The 23,471-nt window shown below is 34.4% G+C and overlaps 1 protein-coding gene across 6 annotated transcripts in view; it reads right to left on the reverse strand.

The window, feature by feature from the left end:
* The window catches only part of LOC128183361 (uncharacterized), a 58,627-nt gene continuing 35,156 nt past the window's right edge, over window positions 1-23,471 (reverse strand). For 2 of the 6 annotated variants that reach the window (XM_052852341.1, XM_052852340.1), the window contains exons 24-38: window positions 23,030-23,385; window positions 22,547-22,609; window positions 14,539-14,723; window positions 9,106-9,136; window positions 8,727-8,882; window positions 7,408-7,539; window positions 6,868-6,965; window positions 5,527-5,573; window positions 5,190-5,254; window positions 4,326-4,391; window positions 3,931-3,996; window positions 3,146-3,303; window positions 2,487-2,546; window positions 2,065-2,199; window positions 1-1,688 (exon numbers count right to left, since the gene is read on the reverse strand). In XM_052852341.1, coding sequence (XP_052708301.1) covers window positions 1,487-1,688; window positions 2,065-2,199; window positions 2,487-2,546; window positions 3,146-3,303; window positions 3,931-3,996; window positions 4,326-4,391; window positions 5,190-5,254; window positions 5,527-5,573; window positions 6,868-6,965; window positions 7,408-7,539; window positions 8,727-8,882; window positions 9,106-9,136; window positions 14,539-14,723; window positions 22,547-22,609; window positions 23,030-23,385 — 1,820 coding nt within the window. In that variant the 3' untranslated portion in view covers window positions 1-1,486. The remainder of the gene's footprint in view (window positions 1,689-2,064; window positions 2,200-2,486; window positions 2,547-3,145; window positions 3,304-3,930; window positions 3,997-4,325; window positions 4,392-5,189; window positions 5,255-5,526; window positions 5,574-6,867; window positions 6,966-7,407; window positions 7,540-8,726; window positions 8,883-9,105; window positions 9,137-14,538; window positions 14,724-22,546; window positions 22,610-23,029; window positions 23,386-23,471) is intronic. The other 4 variants (XM_052852342.1, XM_052852344.1, XM_052852343.1 and 1 more) reach the window with 4 other exon arrangements.

A 23,471-nucleotide genomic window follows, 5' to 3' on the forward strand; every position in this document is an offset into this window, starting at 1 on the left:
TCAATTTTCATTTTGAAGGTCGATTTTATTTAACAATTTGATGGATGAACAAAAAAAATCACAGCCAGAAACTCAGATTTCCTTAAACAACAAATAACACAGGTAATATACTCTATATATACAACCAACAGGTGACCATTACATAGTAACATACACATAGAATAATGCCAGCCCCGGGGACATGGGGACCTAGTCATAGGGACACACAGGGTATACATAAAAATCATAGCAACCTGCCATAAATGCTGGAATACAGGTAAAAGAACAATAGATAAATATATACAGGATATTTCCTCTCATGTCATGAGATGGTTCAATTCCAAAAATAAACCTATATGAATAATGTTAAAATATAGAATATGCAAGTTAAAATAACAATGCTTTCTTCAAATATAATATACATGTATTGCATCACTTATTGATAAAATGACATAATTGTACAACACCTGGAATTCATCTATGATGGATATAGTTTGCAAAACCTAGTATATTTTCTTAAACTGAACAAATTTATCAACTAAGGTTAACACACTGTATGAAATGTTTTTTTATGTATTTTAGATAATGATAATACATTACACTCATCAAATCAACAGGAGTATGTGCATGCTCAAAGCAGGTTTGGTAGAGAAAACTTCAATCTGTTGAATAAAGTGATTAAAATTGGAATGAAAAAAAATGTACCCATGCTGTTTTATAACTATGATTCCTGCTTGTAAAACTATGAAGCACCAGAATGACAGTTTAGTGTTTTACAAATGGCTGGTAAATGCACTGATATATTATGCATATATTCACACTGACTTCAGGCAAAACACTTGATTCAGTAAAAACGAAAATTAAAATTCCAAATAAGAACACTAGAACAGCACTGGAAAAAAAGGAAAAATGGAAGGTGGCACTAAATATACATCTATTTGGGGCCAAACAACTGATCACACAGAACCATTTTAACAAGAGCTTGGACTTTGGTAGGCATAGTTTGTTCAAACAGCATTGTGATGCAGGCCTGTTTATTTCATTGCTGGCCACTCAGTTACGGCTCTTTGAAATCAACAAGGTTTGTCTGGTTTTTGAGCTAAGATTACGCAATCTATACATATTTCAATCAAAACTAGCATCATTTTTTAATTGCTTTGATGCAAGAAATAGTTATGTCCTATCAAAAGTCCAAGGTCTTATTAAAATGGTTCTACCATTGTACATAGTACTGTAAATCATTTTAAGAATTTAGTGCAAATGAATCAATCTGGCTTTAAAAAAATATATATATCTTCTTATTACATTTGAAATATCCAACTATCTTCTTTAGAATAATAGGAAAAAAAAATAAAAAATAATTTGACAAAGTAAAAGAGTAAAAATACATTATTGCTTGTTATAACTGGTGGCCATTATTGCTGTTACTATAAATAGCCTCGGTCAGATGGGTTTAGTGGCAACACAGTCATATTCTGGATACATGGGTCACTATAAATAGCCCCGGTCAGACGGGTGGGGTGGTGACGTGTTGATATTCGGGGTAGACCTGGACGGCCGCGTAGGTCACGGGGAAGAAGGACAGGATGATACTGAGGGCGGCCATGAACAGGAAGAAGAGGACGGTGGCCAGACGCAGCTTGTTACTGGCCGTCTCCCACTCCGGGACATGCTCCCACAGCTTGGACAGCACCGCCTCACGCAGAGACCTGTCAATGGAATACAATGATTAATGCACATATTAAATACATCCATTAAGGAAACAATGCTTAATAATGCATTCATACAGAGAAGGTTATCACTTCTTTACACACTAAACAAAGTAAAGTTCGTTGGGGGTTTATTTCTTATCATTTTTTAGAGAGAAGAACCAAATATGAAATTACTACAAAATCTTACAAACAAAGTAACAAAGGTTAATCTTGCCAGCATTTCACTGAACATAATGATGAGATGATGGGAAATATTCATAAATTAATATCAATAACGACAAGATGTACAAGTAGGATGAAGATCCTATAGTCATTGTGTGAACTTCCTGACATAAAGACAGCACAGTTTTTCCCATCATGCTTTGATACTGACACTTCCTGTGCGTTGTCCTCTTCCTCCTCGTCACACTTGTCACGTAGCTCCTCCAGCGTGTCAGTGATGGAGTTCTGCTGGTCTCTGAGCTGCTTCAGCTGTCCCGTGATCTGGGCCTTGTAACCCTGCTCAAACCTACAGTTACAGAAGACAGGTCATTATAAGAAGTTTCACAGTATTAATAATTTTGAGGTCAGTTACACAAATGTCAGTGCAAAAATTTATATGGTATATATAGAAGTTATTCCCCTTTATATTATACGAAATGTATGCATGATTATTTCATCATACCATTGGAAGGGTATAATTACAAATGATTTCTTTATGCATCAAAAGTTGAAAGCTTCAAATGTAATTATTTAACATGTAATTTTCTACACCTTGATGTTTTGGCATCAAATCTGATGGCATCTACTACCTACCCTTTCTGGAAAGCCTCTTCTTCCACTGAATGTTGTTTGGAGTTAGTTCCAGTGGACTTACTAGAAAACAATGTAAACAACATAATATGCACCAAACTAATGGTATGTTTCATATACTATTATATGTAATACATAAAAATACAAGTACTGGTACTATAAGTGTCCAAATGATAACTTAATTCTATGTCCATAGCAATGCCTTGCATCAATACTATACATAGAGAGTGTGGACCCCTTTGTCACAAGACAAAAATATACCCTACCATGATCACCCTTATATTGCTCTTTAGCAGGGCAAAAAAACATAATCTGGTTAAATATGACATAATAACACTTGTTTTATAAAAATCATTCAATCACCTACCAACCAAAACCTATATGCCATCTATATCTAATTGCCTTTCAAAAGAGCAGTACCCCAGTTATCCTGAAAGTGTTCATAGGTTATCTTTTATTATGTTTCTAGGAAAAAACTAGCAACAAATCCCTTTCAGAAAGATCAGAGCAACTTCTAGGCTTGTTTAATACATTGTGCTGTAGGTGTAAAGTAAAAAGACCAGCAATTTCATATAAACAACTTTGCCAAAAAAAAACCTGCAAAACTACAGACAAAAGCTTGTTCATTAAGCCTCATTGCTGTGGGAGGAGTGTTGCCTTACGTGTCAGACTGGTTGCTTTCCTGGGACATTCGGAGGCTGCCACCCAGCAGGGACGAGGTGCTGGTCTGTTTGTTGAGGGAGGCCCGCCGAAACGCTGCCGTCGTGGTGTTCTTGAGAGCCGCGGCGGTGGCTAGTTGCTGAAACTTGGAGCGGGGGTCCTAAACAACAGAGAGCACCCAAATGAAATATTACCCATCATATGTACATGTATACACAGATTTAGAAACACTGAACATGAAGAAGAAAGACACAAGATATTTTTTCAACATGCAGTCATTAGATATATATGCACTGGTTTTGCGCAATATATTTATGGCATGCGTTAAAAAGGCATTACTAATGAAAAAATTCATTGAGATTCATGCTAATACACATGCAAATTTTGAAAACGAAATAAACTGTGAAACTAGATCACAAAAAAATTTGCAAGTATACACTGTAACTTGCTAGTGTTTTGTTAGCATTAACTCCCCTATTTGTATGCTAGTCTGATTTATTCCTTTTCTGTATACAGGAAAATATTGGCCCCCATTTTATTTTCGCCCATTTGCTCTCGCTGTCAGCAGGTGAATTTAAGACTGGGCGAAATCCATTGTCGCAAATAATATTTCTTTAAACAAAAAAGCACATTGGCGAATTCAAGAAGGGGCAAACCCATTTGCAAGTGTAAAAGGGTGAATTTATCACTGGGCGAAAATGACCCTGTATACAGTATTTGTTATTATTTATCCCCCCTTTTGTATGCTAGTTTGATTTATCATCATCTCCCCTCTCTCTATTCTCACCTCCTCTGTTACCGACAGTTCTCGTCGTAATGGTGGTGTGACATGCATGGATTCAGATATGTTGTCCTGAGGCGAGAATAAACGCATGCATTCATACAGCACATTCCAGGCTTTATCAAAGACTGTGTGCAATGTTAGATGAATTGAAATTTTTAAAAATATACATTTTTTTCTTTTCAAGTTATTTCAGGAATGATAGCAGCTATAAAGATATATAATTTTTTAAATATCAGACTCTATTATGAAGGATGGATTAAAATAATATATATGGCATAAATGCATAAAATTAGATGTAGGTTAGATATATATCTGAAGGCATTTTCCAATGCATACATTGGGGTGCAAAGGTCAAAATCTCAAGAGGTATCACTCAGAAAAGTTCAAAGGTCACTTACCATGGACATAGAGTGGGGAAGCCCACTGCGGGTCAAGGACACATCACTGACCCGTCGCCGGGCGCCCTGTGACAAGAACCCACACAACTCTTAGTGCTTATGTACTGATTATATATCTGAATTTTCAAGTAAACTTAAAGAATAAGCCCAATTCTAAGTTAATAATCAGGTGCTGATAAACGGTTTTAAAAGCAAAAGCTGCTGGCTTTGTAAGTAAAAGAGAGAAAATTAATCACCCCTAATATTTATTCAGAATTAGCAAGAAGATGACCATTTAGGGCCCATGTCATCAGAAAAAGCTGTTGGAAAAAGTCCAAGCTGGAGAAAGCTTCAATAAAAATTGGTGAAAAGTTGTTTCTGCAATTTTTTTTGCATTGCACTCAAATGGGATCTATTTAAAACCCACTACAAATCACTTTAACATAGGTCCCCCCCCCCCCCCCCCCCCAGTAAAAAATCCATCCATTGGATAACAAGTCCCCGTTAAAATCTAAGAAATAATCAACTAAAATCTATCAGTAAATGTGTATTGCAAATACAAATCACATGAGAGTAAATTACAAAATCTGCATGCAAACTAAACACTGAGTGTATAGCAATAAGCAACTTTGCACAATAATAAAAACTAAAACACAAGGAGAAAATGCAAAGCATAACAGAGACCACAGTAAACAGTTTTAACAAGACTTTACATGAATTTTAAACTGTTCCTGTTTTACTAGTATAAAATTTCTGCTAAAAACTATATCTATCATACAAAAGTTATCAAGTTTATATGGATTACAAAATTAAAATTATCATATTTTTTCAGAGCTTTATATTGTTATGAGAATATAAGATCTGATTTGATTGTTTTGTGTTTACTTTTGGTAGAAAGGCATTGCTTTGGCACACAGATGCTGATCTTCTCGAAAGTCCCACAAATTCTCCTGTAGAAGAAAAATGTTAACAATAATTAATGTACAGAATAACATTATTAATACTGATATTACTTTTTTAAGAATTAGAAATTTTAACTCAATTGCTGAATGCCTTAGACATTATTTCCACTCCCATGGGTAATCTTGATGTTGTGAATTTTATAATCAATAAATTTTTGACATTATTGCAAGATTCTTACATGAAACAGTGACAAAATGGTAATTTTTACAAGGAATGTATGAATTAACAATACCTGTTAATCAATTTCTCATTAACATACCCATTTCTGAGCTCCCTCCAAAAGGTCTGTTATCTTGAATTAATTTTCTATAAAAAAATAAAATATTCAATGAATCACTCTGAAAAGAATTTGCACAGACATTTAAGGAGGCTGACTTTAGTTTTCATTGCACATGTTTTTGCACATTTTAGTATAATACAGTGGATTGATATTCTTATGAAGTTTTCATTCGATGTCATTTATAAAATTGAACACCCCACCCTTCCCCCCAGGGATCATGATTTTCACAACTTTGAATCTACACTACCTGAGGATGCTTCCACACAAGTTTCAGCTTTTCTAGCTGATTAGTTTCTAAAAAGAAGATTTTTAAAGATTTACTCTATATATTCCTATGTAAAACTTCGACCCCCCATTGTGGCCCCACCCTACCCCCGGGGGTCATGATTTTCACAACTACCTGAGGATGCTTCCACACAAGTTTCAGCTTTCTTGGCTGATTAGTGTCTGAGAAGAAGATTTTTAAAGATTTACTCTATATATTCCTATGTAAAACTTCGAGCCCCCATTGTGGCCCCATCCTACCCCCAGAGGTCATGATTTTCACAACTTTAAATCTACACTACCTGAGGATGCTTCCACACAAGTTTCAACTTTCCTGGCTTTATGGTTCCTGAGAAAAAGATTTTTGAAAATTTCTCAAAATTTTTCAATAATTTTTAATTATCTCCCCTTGAAAAAGGGTGTGACCCTTAATTTTCACACCTTTGAATCCCCTTTGCCTAAGGATGATTTGTGCAAAGTTTGGTTGAAATTGGCCCAGTAGTTCTTGAGAAGATGTTGAAAATATGAAAAGTTTACGGACAGACAGACGATAGACAAAATGTGATCAAAAAAGCTCACTTGAGCTTTCAGCTCAGGTGAGCTAAAAATATAGATGAAAATATTTAGATTTTTAAAGAACATTTTTGTTTTTTAAACGATTTTTCCGTTGAGCGATAGGGGAGCATTGCCATTGTGCTTTTCTGACTATTTTTTGCTATTGCAGTTTTTCCGCAAAACCAAATCGGCCTCCTTATACTAAAGCTCTTTTACGAAATAACAATATTAAATTTTGGTAGAAAATATAAGCATAGAGTGAACAATTACATGAAACAGTTAACTTGTTAAATATGAGAAATAAGTCCAACATCTTAAATAGAATTTCTAACTCCATTAATAGTACATGTAAATAAATCAAATCATATTTTGATGTCAGTTAAAATTAAGTCTCTTGGACAAGGAAGTTAATTTTGCATTAATAAATTAATCTAAAATGTTTATCATTAGTTTTCACTGGACCAGGTTTACATAAAGTTGAAATACTGGGAGTTGATTTACCTGGCTTCCTCCAGCTCTGCGGTCTGTCTGTCGTGGGACATCCTCAGGTTGTCTACATGGGTCAGCATTATCTCTATGGCTTTACTCATCCTCTTCTCCTGAATATACAGACACACATTCATAGTCACTACTTGATTCCCCTCAAAATCTATTTCCATTACAGTTTCTAGTAGCACTTTATAAATCAAGCAACTGCTGCTACAAAATGCTTTCAACTGTCATGCAGGTAATTCCCATAGAAGAGGCCGATTTTTACAATTTCCAGGTCATTTATTTAATAAAAAATTTCAAGGGGCCAGAGTTTATGTGTAACTGTTATAAATTATTGCTATCGAAAGATCCTATATTTCTGTTGAGATTTCATCATCACTTTGTGCCTTTATTTCTCATAATATCGATATCAATCCAATGCAATTTTTTTCTTTACTTATTAGCTATGTCATGCTGAGTAAAACTATTTGAGATCACAAATCAACTAAATGTTATCTCCGTGAGATTTCTGCTCTTACAGTACACTCCCAATAACACAACCCCACCAACCTGCTGTACGGCCCCGAACACCTCGGCCCGTGACGACACCCGGGCACTGGCTTGCTCCAGTACTGTAATATGTCGCTGAATCTTCAGCAGCAGCTCTCGCACCTGTGTGTCCACGCAGATCTGGTTCAGTTGCTGAAACAAGTCCAAAACTACATCACTGATATATGCTTCGTTAAACTCTCAAAATTCAATCAAATTAGCATGTAAGTCTGGATGGCCACTTACAACAACATAAAGTTACGGAGACATGTCAGTCTGACAGCTACTATTTTAAAGTATAAAACTAAATCTATAATTACATTTTGTCTAAAAATGTGCATTATATTAAGATTTAGATTAATAAATTTCTTTGATCAAATCATTGAAATATCATGATGCATTTTTAAAAATCTACAATAATTACGACTCTAGTTTTATGTGACTTTTATTACAATAAACCTGGACTATTGATTACTGGTATGACTTTCTAGGAAACAGACTAAAATCAGCAAATCACAAATTCCAGCTCATAGAAAGTCCCTAAACCCTAACATCTGAAAAACCAAGAGACAGTGTGATTTTCTACTCTAGAAAGATACAAATAGCTATAGCATTTAAATCCATAGTGGATACTGACTAAATAGTAACTTTGTGATCAGAAATTTGTAACTGTTACTACCAAATTTACATATCACATGGCTTTTGTGATAAGGTGATATCAATGAAGAAGATCAAAGAAATGAGATTGGATTGGAAATTTCTAGTATATGTTTATCTTATCCAGTCATATTTCACTGTGTCAAGGTGTCTGCTTTGCACAATTCGGTGCCACTGAATTTAGATTGTTACATGATTGACAAGTGACTACACTCTAAATCTCAATAATGTAAATTAAGTCTGGTTCTGAACAAAGTTGTATAGAAAACTTAGCCAAATGTTTTTTCTCTGACTTGCAGCATTAACTTAAGAATATAAACCATTAACAAATGTTAGTTCTCTAGGGTTCACAATGAAATTGGAAGAAGATGGTAATTAACAAGCTGCATATCTATACACTCTGTACTCTGGGGAAAAAAACTAATACATGTATGCTCATTTTTTATCTCAGTCCTGCTTTCTTAATTACATAAAAGTTTGACAGAGATCAAAAGTTGATAACCATGAAGGAGTCTGAGTGTTATTTCCATATATATTGTCCACAATGAGAGAGGCAGCAGAGGGTACTTCTACATGTCTTTGCTAATACAATATATCCCTACATGTGCACAATGAATGAGGAGAGATAAATTAAAGTGCTAGTCATGACTACACTTGAGACGTCAGTTCTCAGTTGTTCTCACACTGATCAGACAGACCTCTAGAGCCTCTCTCAGTCCTTTGATTTCCTTGGCCACATTCTCCTCCGCGATGTCCCGCGACCTCTCCTGGATCTCGAGCCGCTTCTCCAAGGTTATCTTGTCCGTCTTAAACGCCAAAGAGAGGCTGGTGAACTTGTTCTTCAAACAAAGATAACGTATTATTAAATGATATCTTTTCACCAGAAAAATGTGTATACTGTTGAGATAACAATATTGCTGAGTCTAGGTTTTAAGATCTTAAATCTGTCTTTGTTTACTATGGATCAAAGGACAGTTGTGATTAAAGATTAGACTTAATATAGGTAGTCTGTAAGTTCTGTTTACATGTATATATTCAAACTTATCAATTCTGTAGACTCACTTCAATTTCCTGTTCTGATAGCTGGTCAGGACTACAAAAGACAAAGAATATTGATAAGTATTTATCAGTAAAAGACCAATGGGCCTAAATTATTACCTAGGTAGCATTCCAGTCTTTTAATTAAATGTTGAAAATGAAAATAAGGCAGATCAAATTTTCTTATGATGTGAATGTCCTCAACAAAACAGAAACCATTATTAATATCACAAGCATCAAGCTTGCTTGAAAACAACTGATCTAGACAAGTATTATATACCATAAAGGAAATATAGATAGACATATATTTTAAGTCAAGCATGCTTGTTTCTGTTATCAAAAGTCAAAGTCTGGGCTTCAACTCTTAAAATACCAAAGGTAACCATTCAAAGCATCATATTGTATTTTTCTATTTTCTATACAGCTCTGCACTTTAAAGACCCTTGCAAAAATCCCTTACCCAGCTTAAGGAGACATGAACATAAAAGAACCAATAATTCGGTTGTGAATTACATCTACATGCATGATGCCATCTTAATTTGGGTAAATGCACCAAAAATGGCACAAAGCACAGTATACATATTAAATGAAATATAACACCTGTGTTAAGTTAAATTGATCAACTTTCTCTTCCTGTTACCTGTATATTGCAACAGCCGTTACTTGGCCATAATTGCCAAATTGTATAACCTGTAAATTGTATCTTTATGGTACTTGTAGCATTTCTTTGTAACTATGTATATCTTCCATAGAAATTACAGTAGATCAAGTAAAGAACATAAAACAAATACAGTTTTAAGGCTAAAGGGTCTATATCTCTGTTAATGGTCAGTACAGTCCCTGAAACGTTCTACTTTCCCACTTGATCGTTGAGTGAACAGTGAGTGCGGAGAAGCAAACTAAAGCCCTATTTACACGATATGATTTTACAGATCTGACTTCATATATGATTTCACATCTGATTGCAGTGTTGCATTTACACATTATGATTTGTCAGACATGTAGTTCATTAATATTTCCCTCCAAATTTTTTGTTGTTTACAATATAACATCAAAAGATGGCTATAACCTACTATCTATTAATATTTCACAAATATAAAAATTTAGTACAATAGTATTATCCATAGATATTTTTCTGTTGCAAATTTTACATAATTATTTTTCTTCTTTCTGGTGAGGTTGAACTCGGTTATGAAGGATGTATCAGTCTTTATTTATGTTTAACACTTCCAACTCAAAAATACACCAAATTAATCCTGAAATTAATCTAAATTAAATAGTTGCAAAAGTTCGGGAAAAGTCCACGTTTTAATTGTTCTGTATTTAGATCAACCTTTCTGACCTTGTTAATGATTGGTCAAAACCATCTGACTTGCCAGACAGAATAGAGCATGTCTCTATTCCATCTGACTCCATCTGACTTCATATCTGTCTTATGATTTTCCTATTTACAAGGTCTGATTTGTAAGATGTGGCAAGTCAGATCTGAAAAATCACATCGTGTAAATAGGGCTTAATATGACTCTATCAGCGAACACATAGCTATTTTGCACAATCATAGATTTATCAAATCTATTCAAAAACATAAATTCAAGCAATAATACATAAATGATAATAGATCTATAACATTAAAAGGATAAAACTGTACCTGATATATTTCCCAAACAACATTTGAACAACACGATACAAAGAATCCGCCATGATTCTATATGTCTATGCTCAAGAAAGTTCACCCGGAGAACATGTATACATGTATAAATGCACCGAGCACCTCGATCCAGACATTATCAAAAGAAAGTAATTTTTCACTTAGCAGGGACAAGGTTATCAAACACAAAGCCCCATCTTTTCTTTTTTTCTACAAAGGACCTAATCCTCTTCCCAAGACTGTTGCAGAGATTTACCATTACATTGTCATTTGTCACGCAGCACCCGGGGTCGTTAGAGAGGTGAAAACTCGTTATGAGCATGCTAGCAATTGCATTAAAATTACTCAATATAAGTAATGCATTTAATAACATGCAGTGAATGAAGAAGGGAGATTTATCAATATTTCATTTGAATATTTTGTGAAAGTTTTCTGCTCACACTTCTATATAATCATGATTATGATTTATAAGTGAATTAAAACAAGTGTCATTTAAAGTTTATTATCATATATTATTTTAAAAACCACTTTATACAATTTAAAATAAAAATCTAAAAATGTTTGAACGTTACACACATTAAGGGTGTAATTTTAAAATCTGTTCTAAATTTTCTTGACATGACCCCAATTTCATATTAAATATAAACTAATATAGGGTGATTTAACCATGCATCGGACACATACCTTGGATCGGACAACTTTGTTTATAAATATACAAATAAATGTGCATGCACTCATGTGTTGTTTCGTATATTCCTGAATTAGAACAAACGAACTTTATCATTATTAAGAATTTGACAGTCACATTGTCAAAAAAATAGCAATATAGACATCGTAAAATGACATCAAATACGCCATTATTGAAAATTTAGTTACGAAGATTTTACACTAAAGCATTATTTGAATGCTGTGCGTTTGATTGTGAATTAGTGAAAATGCACTCTCTGCGTAAAATAATTAGAAAGAAGTAAGTTTTGAAACAAAATTTGATTAAAATAAGTCCAAGAAATTTGAACAATTAATGTCAAGGTCATTATTGCACCATATGTTCATTTCACCATGGATCGGACATAAATTAACCATGCATTGGACAGTTTTCACTTGCATGATTTCTTCTAATAATATGGAGATTATGTGCCCATTCCTTGTGATATACTTTAAATGTGAAGTAAAATAAAAATTTAAAAAATAATTGAAACAAACATTTTCTTCAAACCACATAAAAATAGAGTTTTACGGACACACCCTTTTTAGTCCAAAGTTCCTGTAGGAGCTGGCACGATAAAGAACCACTTATGATAAATATTCCTTTAAACAAAAGCACTAGTCTAAATTCCTATATGTAGATTTGAGGATTTACATTAAAAGAAATATGAATAGCATGAATAAATTAATATTTCCGAACATTTGTATTTTTGCATTAAAACCAGAAAATGTTGTTATTTTTAATCTCTACTGCACTGCTATAGCTGTCCGATGCTTGGTAAATATTGTCCGATCCATGGTGAAATAGTTCAACACTTCATTAATTTGCTTTATTTTCTACATTTTTAATAATTTCACAATTTTTTCTCCAATAATTAAGCAAGGGGAAAACCTGTAACTTTTAAAACAAGTTTTATTTATATTTGGACGATATTTGATGCGTGAACAAAGGGAAAAATCCAAAGGTGTCCGATGCATGGTGAAATCACCCTATGTGTCCTAGGCTAGGTTTAAAGTGCACCTCATACAAACATAATACACAACCAATCCTATCTGGCTAATTATATACTGGTATGCTTTGAGAAAATACATTTTCTAGTCAGAATGTACAGGTAACTAGTAGATAGTATCGCAGGTTGCTGTCCTTTGGAGTTAAAACTGTGAACTGATAATATGCAGAGACATTCTCTGTGCAAAAAGGTGACAACAAGAGCAGAATTCTCCAACATTTAAACAATGTCAACCAGTCAGCTGTAGTGAGGTTATCAGTAGGAGCGTGTTGAAGGTCAATACAAACACATATACATCGTAGGACAAAACTGGATCATCATTAACACTCTTTTAATCTTTGCTATGAGAAAAGTACTTTCCTAGGTATGGTGGCATTGACATTCTTATACATGTTATATACAAGTACAAATTGCATTTAGTTATTTTAGTCAATTTTTTTTAGCATACCCTTGCACCTTATACATGTTATATACAAGTACAAATTGCATTTAGTTATTTTAGTCAATTTTTTTAGCATACCCTTGCACCTTGAAAATTATGGACATAAAACATGATATCCCTCTTTCACAAATATAAACATTTTTACAAAATATGATTTATTACAATTTATAAACTCTTGATCCTTTTTTGAAGTCTTATCATGATGACCTACAGTGCATGTACTATATACCCCTCCCCTATTTTGCATCATACTTTAGACTATAAACAAAATTCGTTAAAAAAACAGAGTTTTTACGATAGGAACACCCCCCCCCCCCCTCGAGCCCCTATTCCTCCTCCCCCTGATAATAACACTAAACCTTGTATTCTCTCCATCAAAGACCCTCAGCTCTTGATAAATCTCGTCCACAATTTTACGAAATTCCTCCATTTCCGGTAGACCGATCATTCTTCCATTTCACGGATTGTCTCAGCACCTCCGGAACTCTGTTGTGTTTCAACCTTCAAAAAGTTTACCCGAGCGACCGTTTCTATGATTTTACACATATGCGTGTCAGTGAACTATAGCTCCAGAGAAGGAAGTAGTCCTGTAAGCATGTTCTGTTATCTACCACTAGTATGTCTACGTATGCACAGAAGGTTCAATATTCAATCATTCCGATAGCGTAGACCCCACCAGCATATTTCAAGGTAAAAAAAATACCTGATAACACCTGTACTCCTTCTTATTATGCTAAATTGTGTACATAATCAGATATCAGAAATCGATAACAATCGCTTTCTAAGACACCCAAAAATCAGGGATATTTGAAAATTACATATGGAAAAAAAATTTAATTGAGAGAGAGAGAGAGAGAGAGAAGAATGTAGGGCAAGAAGAGAGCTAAACCAATCAATGCAGATTTAGTTAGTGCATGTTGTGTAATCTTCAGTTCTTTGTGGGTGGAGGCCCTGGTATCTAAAGACACTTTATCTCCAGGAAAGAAGATCTTGACGCTGTTAACAATCTATGGCTCAGATATGAACTTGAGTTACTTAACACAACCAAGCTTTAAGGAAATGCATGCATTGTAAAGAACATTATTTTTCCTTTAGGATTATATTCTATGTAGAGATCTGACACCTTTCACTTTTTAGAATGTAGACGTTTTCAGTGTTTGTTTACATGGGGTAATTCAATACCAATGGATGTTTGAAAGGCAAGACATTAAACAAAAAGAAGACAATTCTGATAAAGTCTACTACACCCAAATCTTCATCCCAAACAAATGGATATGATGCAAGCTAAATTCAAAGGTTTTCTGTTTATGACAAAATTTTACAACTAACCAATCCTTGATTACAAGACCTCATGCACCAATGACTCATCATAAAGTCATGTATGTCTTGCAGTTTTCATTATGAAAAAGACAAGTCTCAATTCAACTTCCAGAAAAATAAGATTATTTCACATTTCCATATTTGGTGGATAGAGCTGGGGATAGCATGCTGGCTTAATAAACGAACAGTAGCATTCAAGTTAAGCACTGATAAAGCCCGTCATCTAATTTCAACATTTAAAGTGGTCCCCCCCTCCCCCCTTTTCACAAGAGCCCCCATCATCCTTTTCCTGTCTTCACCACCACCACCCCTGCATTTTCGCCCCCACTCACCTGTCCTCATGCTCCCTGTCTTGATCAACCCCAAGGTCATGCAGCATGGACTGTGAGATGCTGGGCATCACTGGGTTGTCTGGTTCCCCCTCTCCGTTCATCACTGGTTGTCCCGACTCCTGCATCTCGTTTAGATCAGGCATTCGAAGAAACTTCATTTGTTCTCGACGCTTGGCAAGGTTCCCCTATTAAAGGAAATTTTTTTTCAAAATTATTTGAAATAAAATGCTATTAAATTGGGTTACCTGAAATGTTTATTATTCTTTTTCAGTAAGAGTAGACCTGGATATTTTTAAGAGTGTAACGGAAAAGTTTTCAATTAAAGAAGTGTTGGCTTTTGGGTTTAGATTTGAGGAAGAAAAGTAAAAATTAAAATCTTGCAACAAAAGGTGCATTTCAAGGCTGCTATTCAACACTGCTTTTATTGTGATAAATTTTGTGAGGCATGTGTCATAAAATTTGCAAATGTTTTCCTCAATGCAAACACTTCCACATTGGCTGTTACTATAGTACACTACAACTTTAACCATTCCCCCTGACCTTTTAAGTAACTCTAAAAGAAATCTAACAAATTTAAAACCATCTCCAAGTCTATGCTTATTATATCAACTTACAGCTATATTAATAGGATTTGTTTTTGTTTTTTGGAAACTCAAAATCAAGAGGCTTACCTGTGCAGAATTATCATGAGATATCCTAGGAAATCCTGAGAAATTCCTAAGATTTAATCCTAGGATATCCCAGGATTTTTCCTCAGATATCCTAGGATTTTTTTGGGACATGAATTCCTGGGATTTCCTAAGACTGTTCTAGTAAAATGGGTCTTCATTTTCAAAGTTTTATCCCAGGAATGATAAGCTAAGAATTCCCAGGAATTCCCAGGAGTCCTGGGACCTGAATTGTTCCAGGAATTTCCAGGATTTATTTTTTCAAATATTTTTTATTGATTAAAATTCAACAATGTATCAATGTTTTAAGATTAATTTTTACATTTTCAATGGTTAAAATGCTTAATAAATGTATTGAAATAGCAACCACAATTTTGAATGCCAATTGTTAAGTTTCATTGACAGGATACAGAGCTCACAACTCTTTGTGTAAACAAGGCTTGTTTGAAGCACTATGTTTTTGTTGAAATAGAAAATACTAAATTTGAAACAAAATGAGATGCAAAACAAACACTAGAAACCATTTACTCAAATATATATATAGATTTACTATAAGTATACAACCTATGTAGACAAAAACATGTTTTTCAAAATTATATAACCAATAGCATGGTTTTAATGCGGTACATTATATTTCTACACGTTCATCCTTGCAAATAAATGATGAAAGTAAATTTACGATATTTTTAAGATCAGCATTATATGATGATGAATTCAGATTGTCAGTAATTGTTTTAAAGTACGGCATCTTTAGATCAAACACTGGTTTTGCAACCAAACAATTCTTAAATCCAATACATATCTGCATATATAAGACAAAGCTGTATGGATTGTATATGCACACAAAAAAACCAATGCATATCTGTATATAGAACAAATAACTTAAGATCTTCATGCATATGCAAACACCCCCCAAAAAAATTACAAAAAAAAATAGGCCCCTGAAGTTTAAATACCAAACAAAGTCTGCAAAATCCACATGAACCTTATGACCATCAGATGTTAGAACAGCATTTACCTGTGTCAGCTGATTTTCCAGGTACTTCAACTTTCCAGAGCAACGAAATAGGTATCGCTTCCTCGTAGCCATGTTTTTCTAACCTCTAACCAAAACCACCTAATTCCCCACTATCTCAATATTTCATGCTTTTAAGGCTGAATTTAAATGCTAAACTGTTTTTCAACACATCAGAGTTAAGAGCACCTTTTGTCTATGTGTTAATTGTATTTTCAATATAATTGCCAATGACAAGGCTGCTGATTTGATTATATAATAATATTACATGCTGGGCGTCAACATCTATAATATACTCAGTTTTAACTCAATTGATCCACATTCAGTACAGTTAAATCATATCATTTATTAAACAATACGATAATTCAAAATCTTAGGTGGCATTATAGCTTGGCAACATGCAATGATATTGCCTGTATCTTAATTGTCATACACATTTGCAGGATTACATCACATTGTTCGGATCAGTCACTGAATTGACAGTGATGACAGATTTGTTCATGTTCTTGTAAATCCTAGTCAGCAACATTTAAATGCATCCACTCACAGTACCCAAAGTCTCCCCCTCTTCCTCTGATTTCCACTGACTGTCCGAGTCACTGACTCCATTAATACCTGTGACAAAGGCTCAATAAGACCTCCCCCTACCCCATATAGATCCCTCCTTTCATTCAAAAACTCTGTTATTAAGAAAATCAATTCCCAAATTTAATGCCATTGGTCCATCTCACAAGGTATATACTCATTACTGTAAATTTCTAATTAAACGCGAGGAATAAATATCCCCGTAAAATTGAGAGAAGCCTGTCTAGCAAATTTTGAAATATTGCTTTTAATTTCTGGACATATGTAAACTACATGAGAATATGATAAAGTTTCAGCATTCAAGATTTCATGTTCTCGCGATTTAATTGAAAACCGTTGAATCACAGAATTAAGTACTAGCGTAAAATCAGGAATCTACAGATTATACTTTTTAATTGAAACATGTGACTTGCAAAAAATTTTGACTGATTTGTTTAATAAGTTTTAAACTAAATAAGTCCTTTTAAAGTGGTCTTTGTACAAGACTTTTAGAAACAAATCTTGGTTACCGCATTTTCTATAATAAACTACCAGATAGATTTCAAACCAGTGATTTTGAATTGCTAGGCAGTAATTGTCCTGATTTACAGGAAAAGAGCCCTCAAAATTTTACTAAAGAACTTAAAGCAAGGTCCAATCATATCAAAGTTTAAACCTTCCAAACCAAGGATTGGCTGTCCTGTTATCTCTACCCCTATTTCATATCTAACACAAAATCACCTCCTCAGATGATTACAGCTATAATGACTCCATGATAAACCAATATCTGCAAGTACCACTAAATATTCACATATTCTAATAGAGTTGTACACTATGAAGATTGATTGGTCAATTTTGTGAATGAAACTGACATAAAAAAAAACTAAAGTTTTCACACAATAACAAATAATATTAATTCATTTCAAATGTCTAAACACACAAGAATGTACCATTGATAAGAAGACAGCAAGATCTATATTTTATTATAACTGCTTGTGAGTACTAAATTTGACCTTGAACTTGACCTTTTGACCTGTATGCATCAAAATAATTGCCAAGGCAGATTTTTCAAGTTGTGAAAAAGGCAATACACAAATTAAGTCATTTCCTAAATGTCTTCTGTCAGCAGTGCAAGATCAGAAAATTAGAATGCAGTCCAATACACCATTAAACACATATTGATTTCAATGCAGTGCCACAGGTAAAATAAGCTGTACATTACCAGGGGCATTTCCTTCTTTGTCAACAGACAGAGGAAAGCCTCCACCCCAGTAACAAATATACAATGTCCCGAAAAGTCAACAGAGAAGAGCCCCCTCCAAACACACAGCATTAAAAGATACACTTAGCGGGGGAGGACTTATTCTTTAATTTAATACTTTATCAAAAATAATGGCAGTGGCTGATCTGTTTAAATACATTTAATTTAATAACATACTCCATGAAAATTGTTAATGAAACAATTGCAAACAATCTTCCGTGGCCACTGATAGTAACTTTAACAAGGATATATGTATACCCGGTATATGTATAATATTTACATTCCTGTAAAGTGTTTGGAAAGCTACTGCAGATATAGCACCATAACACAGACAGGGTACCGTACTCAAAGATTAAAATTCTAAGTTTTATCAAATGTTGACGCTGTAAAATGCAATGTCCCATGCTGAGATGGTTCACGCTTGTGGCTGTTAGTGGCTCTTCCATTAATTTGAATGTTTCAAATTTAGAGGAATTCATGGACATCATGGCAATGAATTTGGTAATTTAGGTTGAGGACATCACGGACATCATAGCGATGCAATAAGTTTTTCACAAACATGTATGGAAGTAGGGAAGTAGATTTTTAAAGATTTGATACATTTTTACTTTATGGTCATAATGGCCCTGCTTTAGAGCTTGAACCCCTGACCAAGGAGTCATGAATTTCACAACTTTTGTAAAGGGGTTCATGGACATCATAATCATGCATATAATTTTCCCCCCACATCTTTGGGAGTAGAGAAAATTTTTGAAAATTTGAGAGTGACTCAGGTGACCTAAAAATGTTCTGGTATATTCTAGTAAATTACTCCCCTCCCCCACCCAAATATATAATTAAATCATATTGGGAACCAGCTCCATAGACACCCCTTTTCAATCTTTGATAACTGCTAAAGAGAATTGCTTCACACTATTTATCACTCATATTTATCCAAATAGATGTAACAGCTGATGAGTTATACACTCATCAGCTTCTAACAGATTGATCTTATGGATTGTGTGTGCTCTGAAGAGCCATGCACCTCAAAGTATACACATACAAGTGCTAGACGTCCTCTAATAACACACACCCAATCCCTGAGCAAGTGATGAAGTGAACCTCTTGATAGAAGACATATGACAGCAAGTACCGATATACATGAAGTCATCATGAATAACAGAATTTTGAAACAGTTAAGTCAAGACTATAATCAAGAACAATAACTTGAGCACATTTCTTCAGATCTTTACTTACCGTACCTATAATTATGAAAATCTTTTTGATGGCCCGTGTAGAAATGTTTATTTTTGCACGGTATCATTTTCAAATGCTTGTATTTTACTGTATAGACACATGCAGATCCAATTTGACACTTCGTTTGAATACAGTTGGAATAAACTTAAAATACCCAGCTGTTAGCTAAGATTTAAAAATCAACAGGGTATACTGCCAATTTACATATATATTTTTTAACTTTATAAAGGCAATGTGCTGTACAGAATAAAATCAAGCAACAATCATTTTTACATCAAATTCTTTGTCCATGTACCTTAATCTTTGGTCCTCTTTAGCTCAAATCTTGATCCAGGGTATTGGTACTATATTTTTCCAGTATATATAGGTAAAAATAGCTACTAAGTACAGAATTGTTTTTCCGTCTTGTGTTTTTAATCCGTTACGTCTATACCGACTAATCACAATGAAATCACCTGATCCTCTGAAGTAAACAACTCAACTGCTATTACCAAATCTCCCTTCCTCCCCATTGTGATTGGCAATTTAAAATGGCAAGACCTTGATACGGATCATCTGAATCCATTTTCTGCAGAGATAAGCCATCTCTGTCATTGTATTGGATGACCAGGGCCCCTGTCTGGGCTCTTTATAAAACCACAGGCCTGTCTTTGACAGCCAGCTCAGCAGGATACTGTCAGGAAGTCAACAATCAACACAAAAGTCACCAGTTGAACTGCATGACCAATATACCAAAATCAATCAACTTGCCTCATTTTCTTTTTAATTGAAAATATACAGCCAACCTCCCCAACTTCACAGTTATACAATGCCCAACACCTCTCTCTCTCTCTCTCTCTCTCTCTCTCTCTCTCTCTCTCTCTCGTTTGTCACATTACATTCAGTACACATCTTTTCTCTAAAAACCTGTCCGACCACATTACATTAATGCCAATAATAATAAAACAATGATGCTTTTTCCAAGTTCTTTTCAGGTGTTAAAAATCCAGTGTTGACAAAATAAAAAGAAATAGGTCACACCAACTTAAAATAGTTTTTCTTTACTAAAAATCTTACCTTTCACAAAATAGTATTTCCCTGTCAAAAATGTATATATATCACAAGAAAGAGTGTACAGCCGGAGTTAACTCCCTTAAAATGTACTACACAAATAGAAGGCATAGACTGAGTTCGAGGGAGGAACACCCTCTGCATCAAAAAAAATAAATGAGCACAAAAGAATTGTGATTAATCAAAGAAAAACAGCCAGGAGAAGTAATTAATGAATTGAAATTAAAAAGCAACACCCTAAATAAAGCTAAAACATTACAGCTCAAGAAACTACTTGAGGGCTTGCTTAAGAACTCCCTCTCTTCTCTCTGCCGATCATTAGCACTAAATCAAGGAGAAAGTCAGTTTATTTGTCGAACAAGCTGCCATAAATCACTTAACAATGCTGAGAAATGCACGTTTCATGTAAAAGACAATTGTATGAAAATAGGATTTTTGGCTTTTACACAAAGATACAGATGTTTTTTTGATAAGGTAAATTTTGAGTTTAGAACGGTTTGATTGAACTTTTCTATATTTAATTTTTCCATAATACAAAAGGTTAACTTTTTAAAAACCAAATTTAGATTCCTCCTAAAGTGAATTTATAAAGAATGCAGCATCCATTTGTCTCTCCCCTGATATACCGTAAGTACAATTCATTTGCACTCTCATAATTGCTTACATTACACTAATTATAATGTCCAAAAACTATGACTCTAAATTTAAAAGAATACTTACACCAATAGCTTAATTCTACTTTCCATAAATACTTACTTAATGAGACAGGAAATAAAATCAGTAAATTTTGACAGAGTGAGGGTATAAGATAGGTCCAACCTGCAACGCACACTGTGAAATGTCAAAATCTGATAAAGGAAGATCTTATCAGAAGCACAGACATATTTCCTTAATAAAACAGTCTTAAGGGTAAAAAAAACCCCTAACAAACAACACACTTCCTTCCTGCAAACACAACATCTCCCCGTATTTTTTTTTTTGACAGTTCACAAGAAATAAACTCCACCTGATCTACACAAAGGAATCGTACCGAGACCTTCCCTGAGGGGGGTGACGCCTTATGTTGGACCTCCGCCCTGCCCTGCAGTAGACAAACTCTTTCTATTGGAGTTCCCCCTCCCTATACCTGTACCTGCAGACATCTGGCAGCATTAAATTCCCCCTGTACAGGTTTAGATTGAGGATGACATTGACATATGTTATGAGAAGTGTATACCACAGGGGCAGATATATAGCAAACAGTTCTTAAAGATGAACACATGCTCTTTGGGGGGATTCACAAAAGAAAGGAAAGAGCGTTAGCATTTCATCTTTCATCTTGTGGTTTGTCCAAATCGTAATATTTACTTTGGTATGCAAAACTCTTCTTTGAACTGACCAGATAATATACAATATACAAACCCTCCAACACCACCCCCCCCCCAAAAAAAAAGGCCCAAAGCAAGAAATTCATCTCAAAATTAAAATAAGTGTTATCAATTATGAACCTACCGTGAAATTTGAAATGTAATATCAACTGAAAATAATCTCCGATAAAAAAAAAACAAAAGAAACAACTGATTGCTCAGGATCTAAGAACCTAAATTTTTTTTGCCTTGCGAAATAAGAGATGCATGTCTTACCTGCCGGTGCAACCATTAAGTGTGTGAAACCTGCAAACTCTTGCCAGGCGTATGTGCATGCACAAAAAGATTTATGCCAGGTTGATCCTCCAATCCTCAATATGTGAACTAGCCATGTTCTTACACAGACTAACACCACCAATAAATCATCTGTTCAAACTATCAATATTCCAAAACTAATGTACCAGGGTTAGCCCTGAAAAGCATCTCCAGTCAAAAAGAAATAATGTTCATAAATGACTATCGTGTTCACAAGATTTTATCATGCATTCCAGCAAATGTGTTTTTTGGGGGGTAAAATATTCGACCAAATTTTGTCGGTATGGAACATAAAATCATGAAGACATGTGGCAATTGGGTTTTGTACATTATGTAAGGTAAAAATAAACAGAGAGGAAAATATCTTGCAGTCGTCAAAAGATAAGTTGCTGGCAGAGTTTTGGAAAGATGCCATTCACAAATGATGTTATTTGTCACTTTCCATTACATAGGCATCTCTATTAAACCTGTGAGTGCTGCAGGAGTTGTCTCCCACTGCATGTTCTCTTTCTCTATTCTCTCTCTCTCTCTCTCTCTCTCGTATATATCTCACCTGTCTGATCTTCTTCAGGTGTGGTGAATTTTTGGCAGCAGATACTCCCCCATCACTCAGATTCTACAGCAAACAACAACTGTTGAGATTTCTAATTAGACAGCCTAATTAATATTAAGAAGGCTGGATGGTCACGGCCATTTTTGAACAATATTTATCTTCTTTAGAAGAAGAGCTTTTTATAAAGATATAGTAAAATATTCACATTTTAAAGTTCAAAAATTATGATATTTCTTTACTGAATAATACATGTAAGTTATGTTGAAAATAACAATACCATTCATTCACCCTAAGAATTTACTAACACACATACCAGCAATCAGTGAACATGTCTATCAATGACATTACATAATTTACCATTATAAGTCTGGCTAAATAGAAGTTTATGGTTAAGGTCAGATACAGCTTTAACATTATTTATTAACATTAACATAAACATACATTTTTAAGTCAGAGATAATTCACAACAGAGTCAACCCTTACCAGCCTCTCTAGTTGCTGAATCAAGTTGTTTGTCACCAGGACATTGTCATCATCATCATCTTCTTCACCATTGTTCTTCGCTTCATCATCCTCTAAAATATCATCCATCTCCTCCCTTATATCCATGACCTCACTTCCCTCCTTGTCATTGACCTTTGTATTCTTGATCTCATTTCCTGACCTTGTGACATTTGACCCTTTCTCACTCCCTTCACTTTGAATGCAGTTTCCTGACACTATTGATGCTGGTGTGAGAGTTTTGCGTGTGTTGTGATCTGAGGATTCTAACTCAGCTGATGGGGATAATGAAGATGGATGGCTTTCTTTATAAGACATAGATGAGGGTTTGCCAGGTTCTAAAAATTATGAAAAACAAAGTAATGACTCCCTCCCACTCACACGTTTCTCTTCAAGTTTTCCTCAATGAAACATACATTACTAT

The sequence above is a fragment of the Crassostrea angulata genome, chromosome 5 (assembly GCF_025612915.1).
Source record: "Crassostrea angulata isolate pt1a10 chromosome 5, ASM2561291v2, whole genome shotgun sequence".
In the NCBI taxonomy this organism is placed as follows: domain Eukaryota; kingdom Metazoa; phylum Mollusca; class Bivalvia; order Ostreida; family Ostreidae; genus Magallana; species Magallana angulata.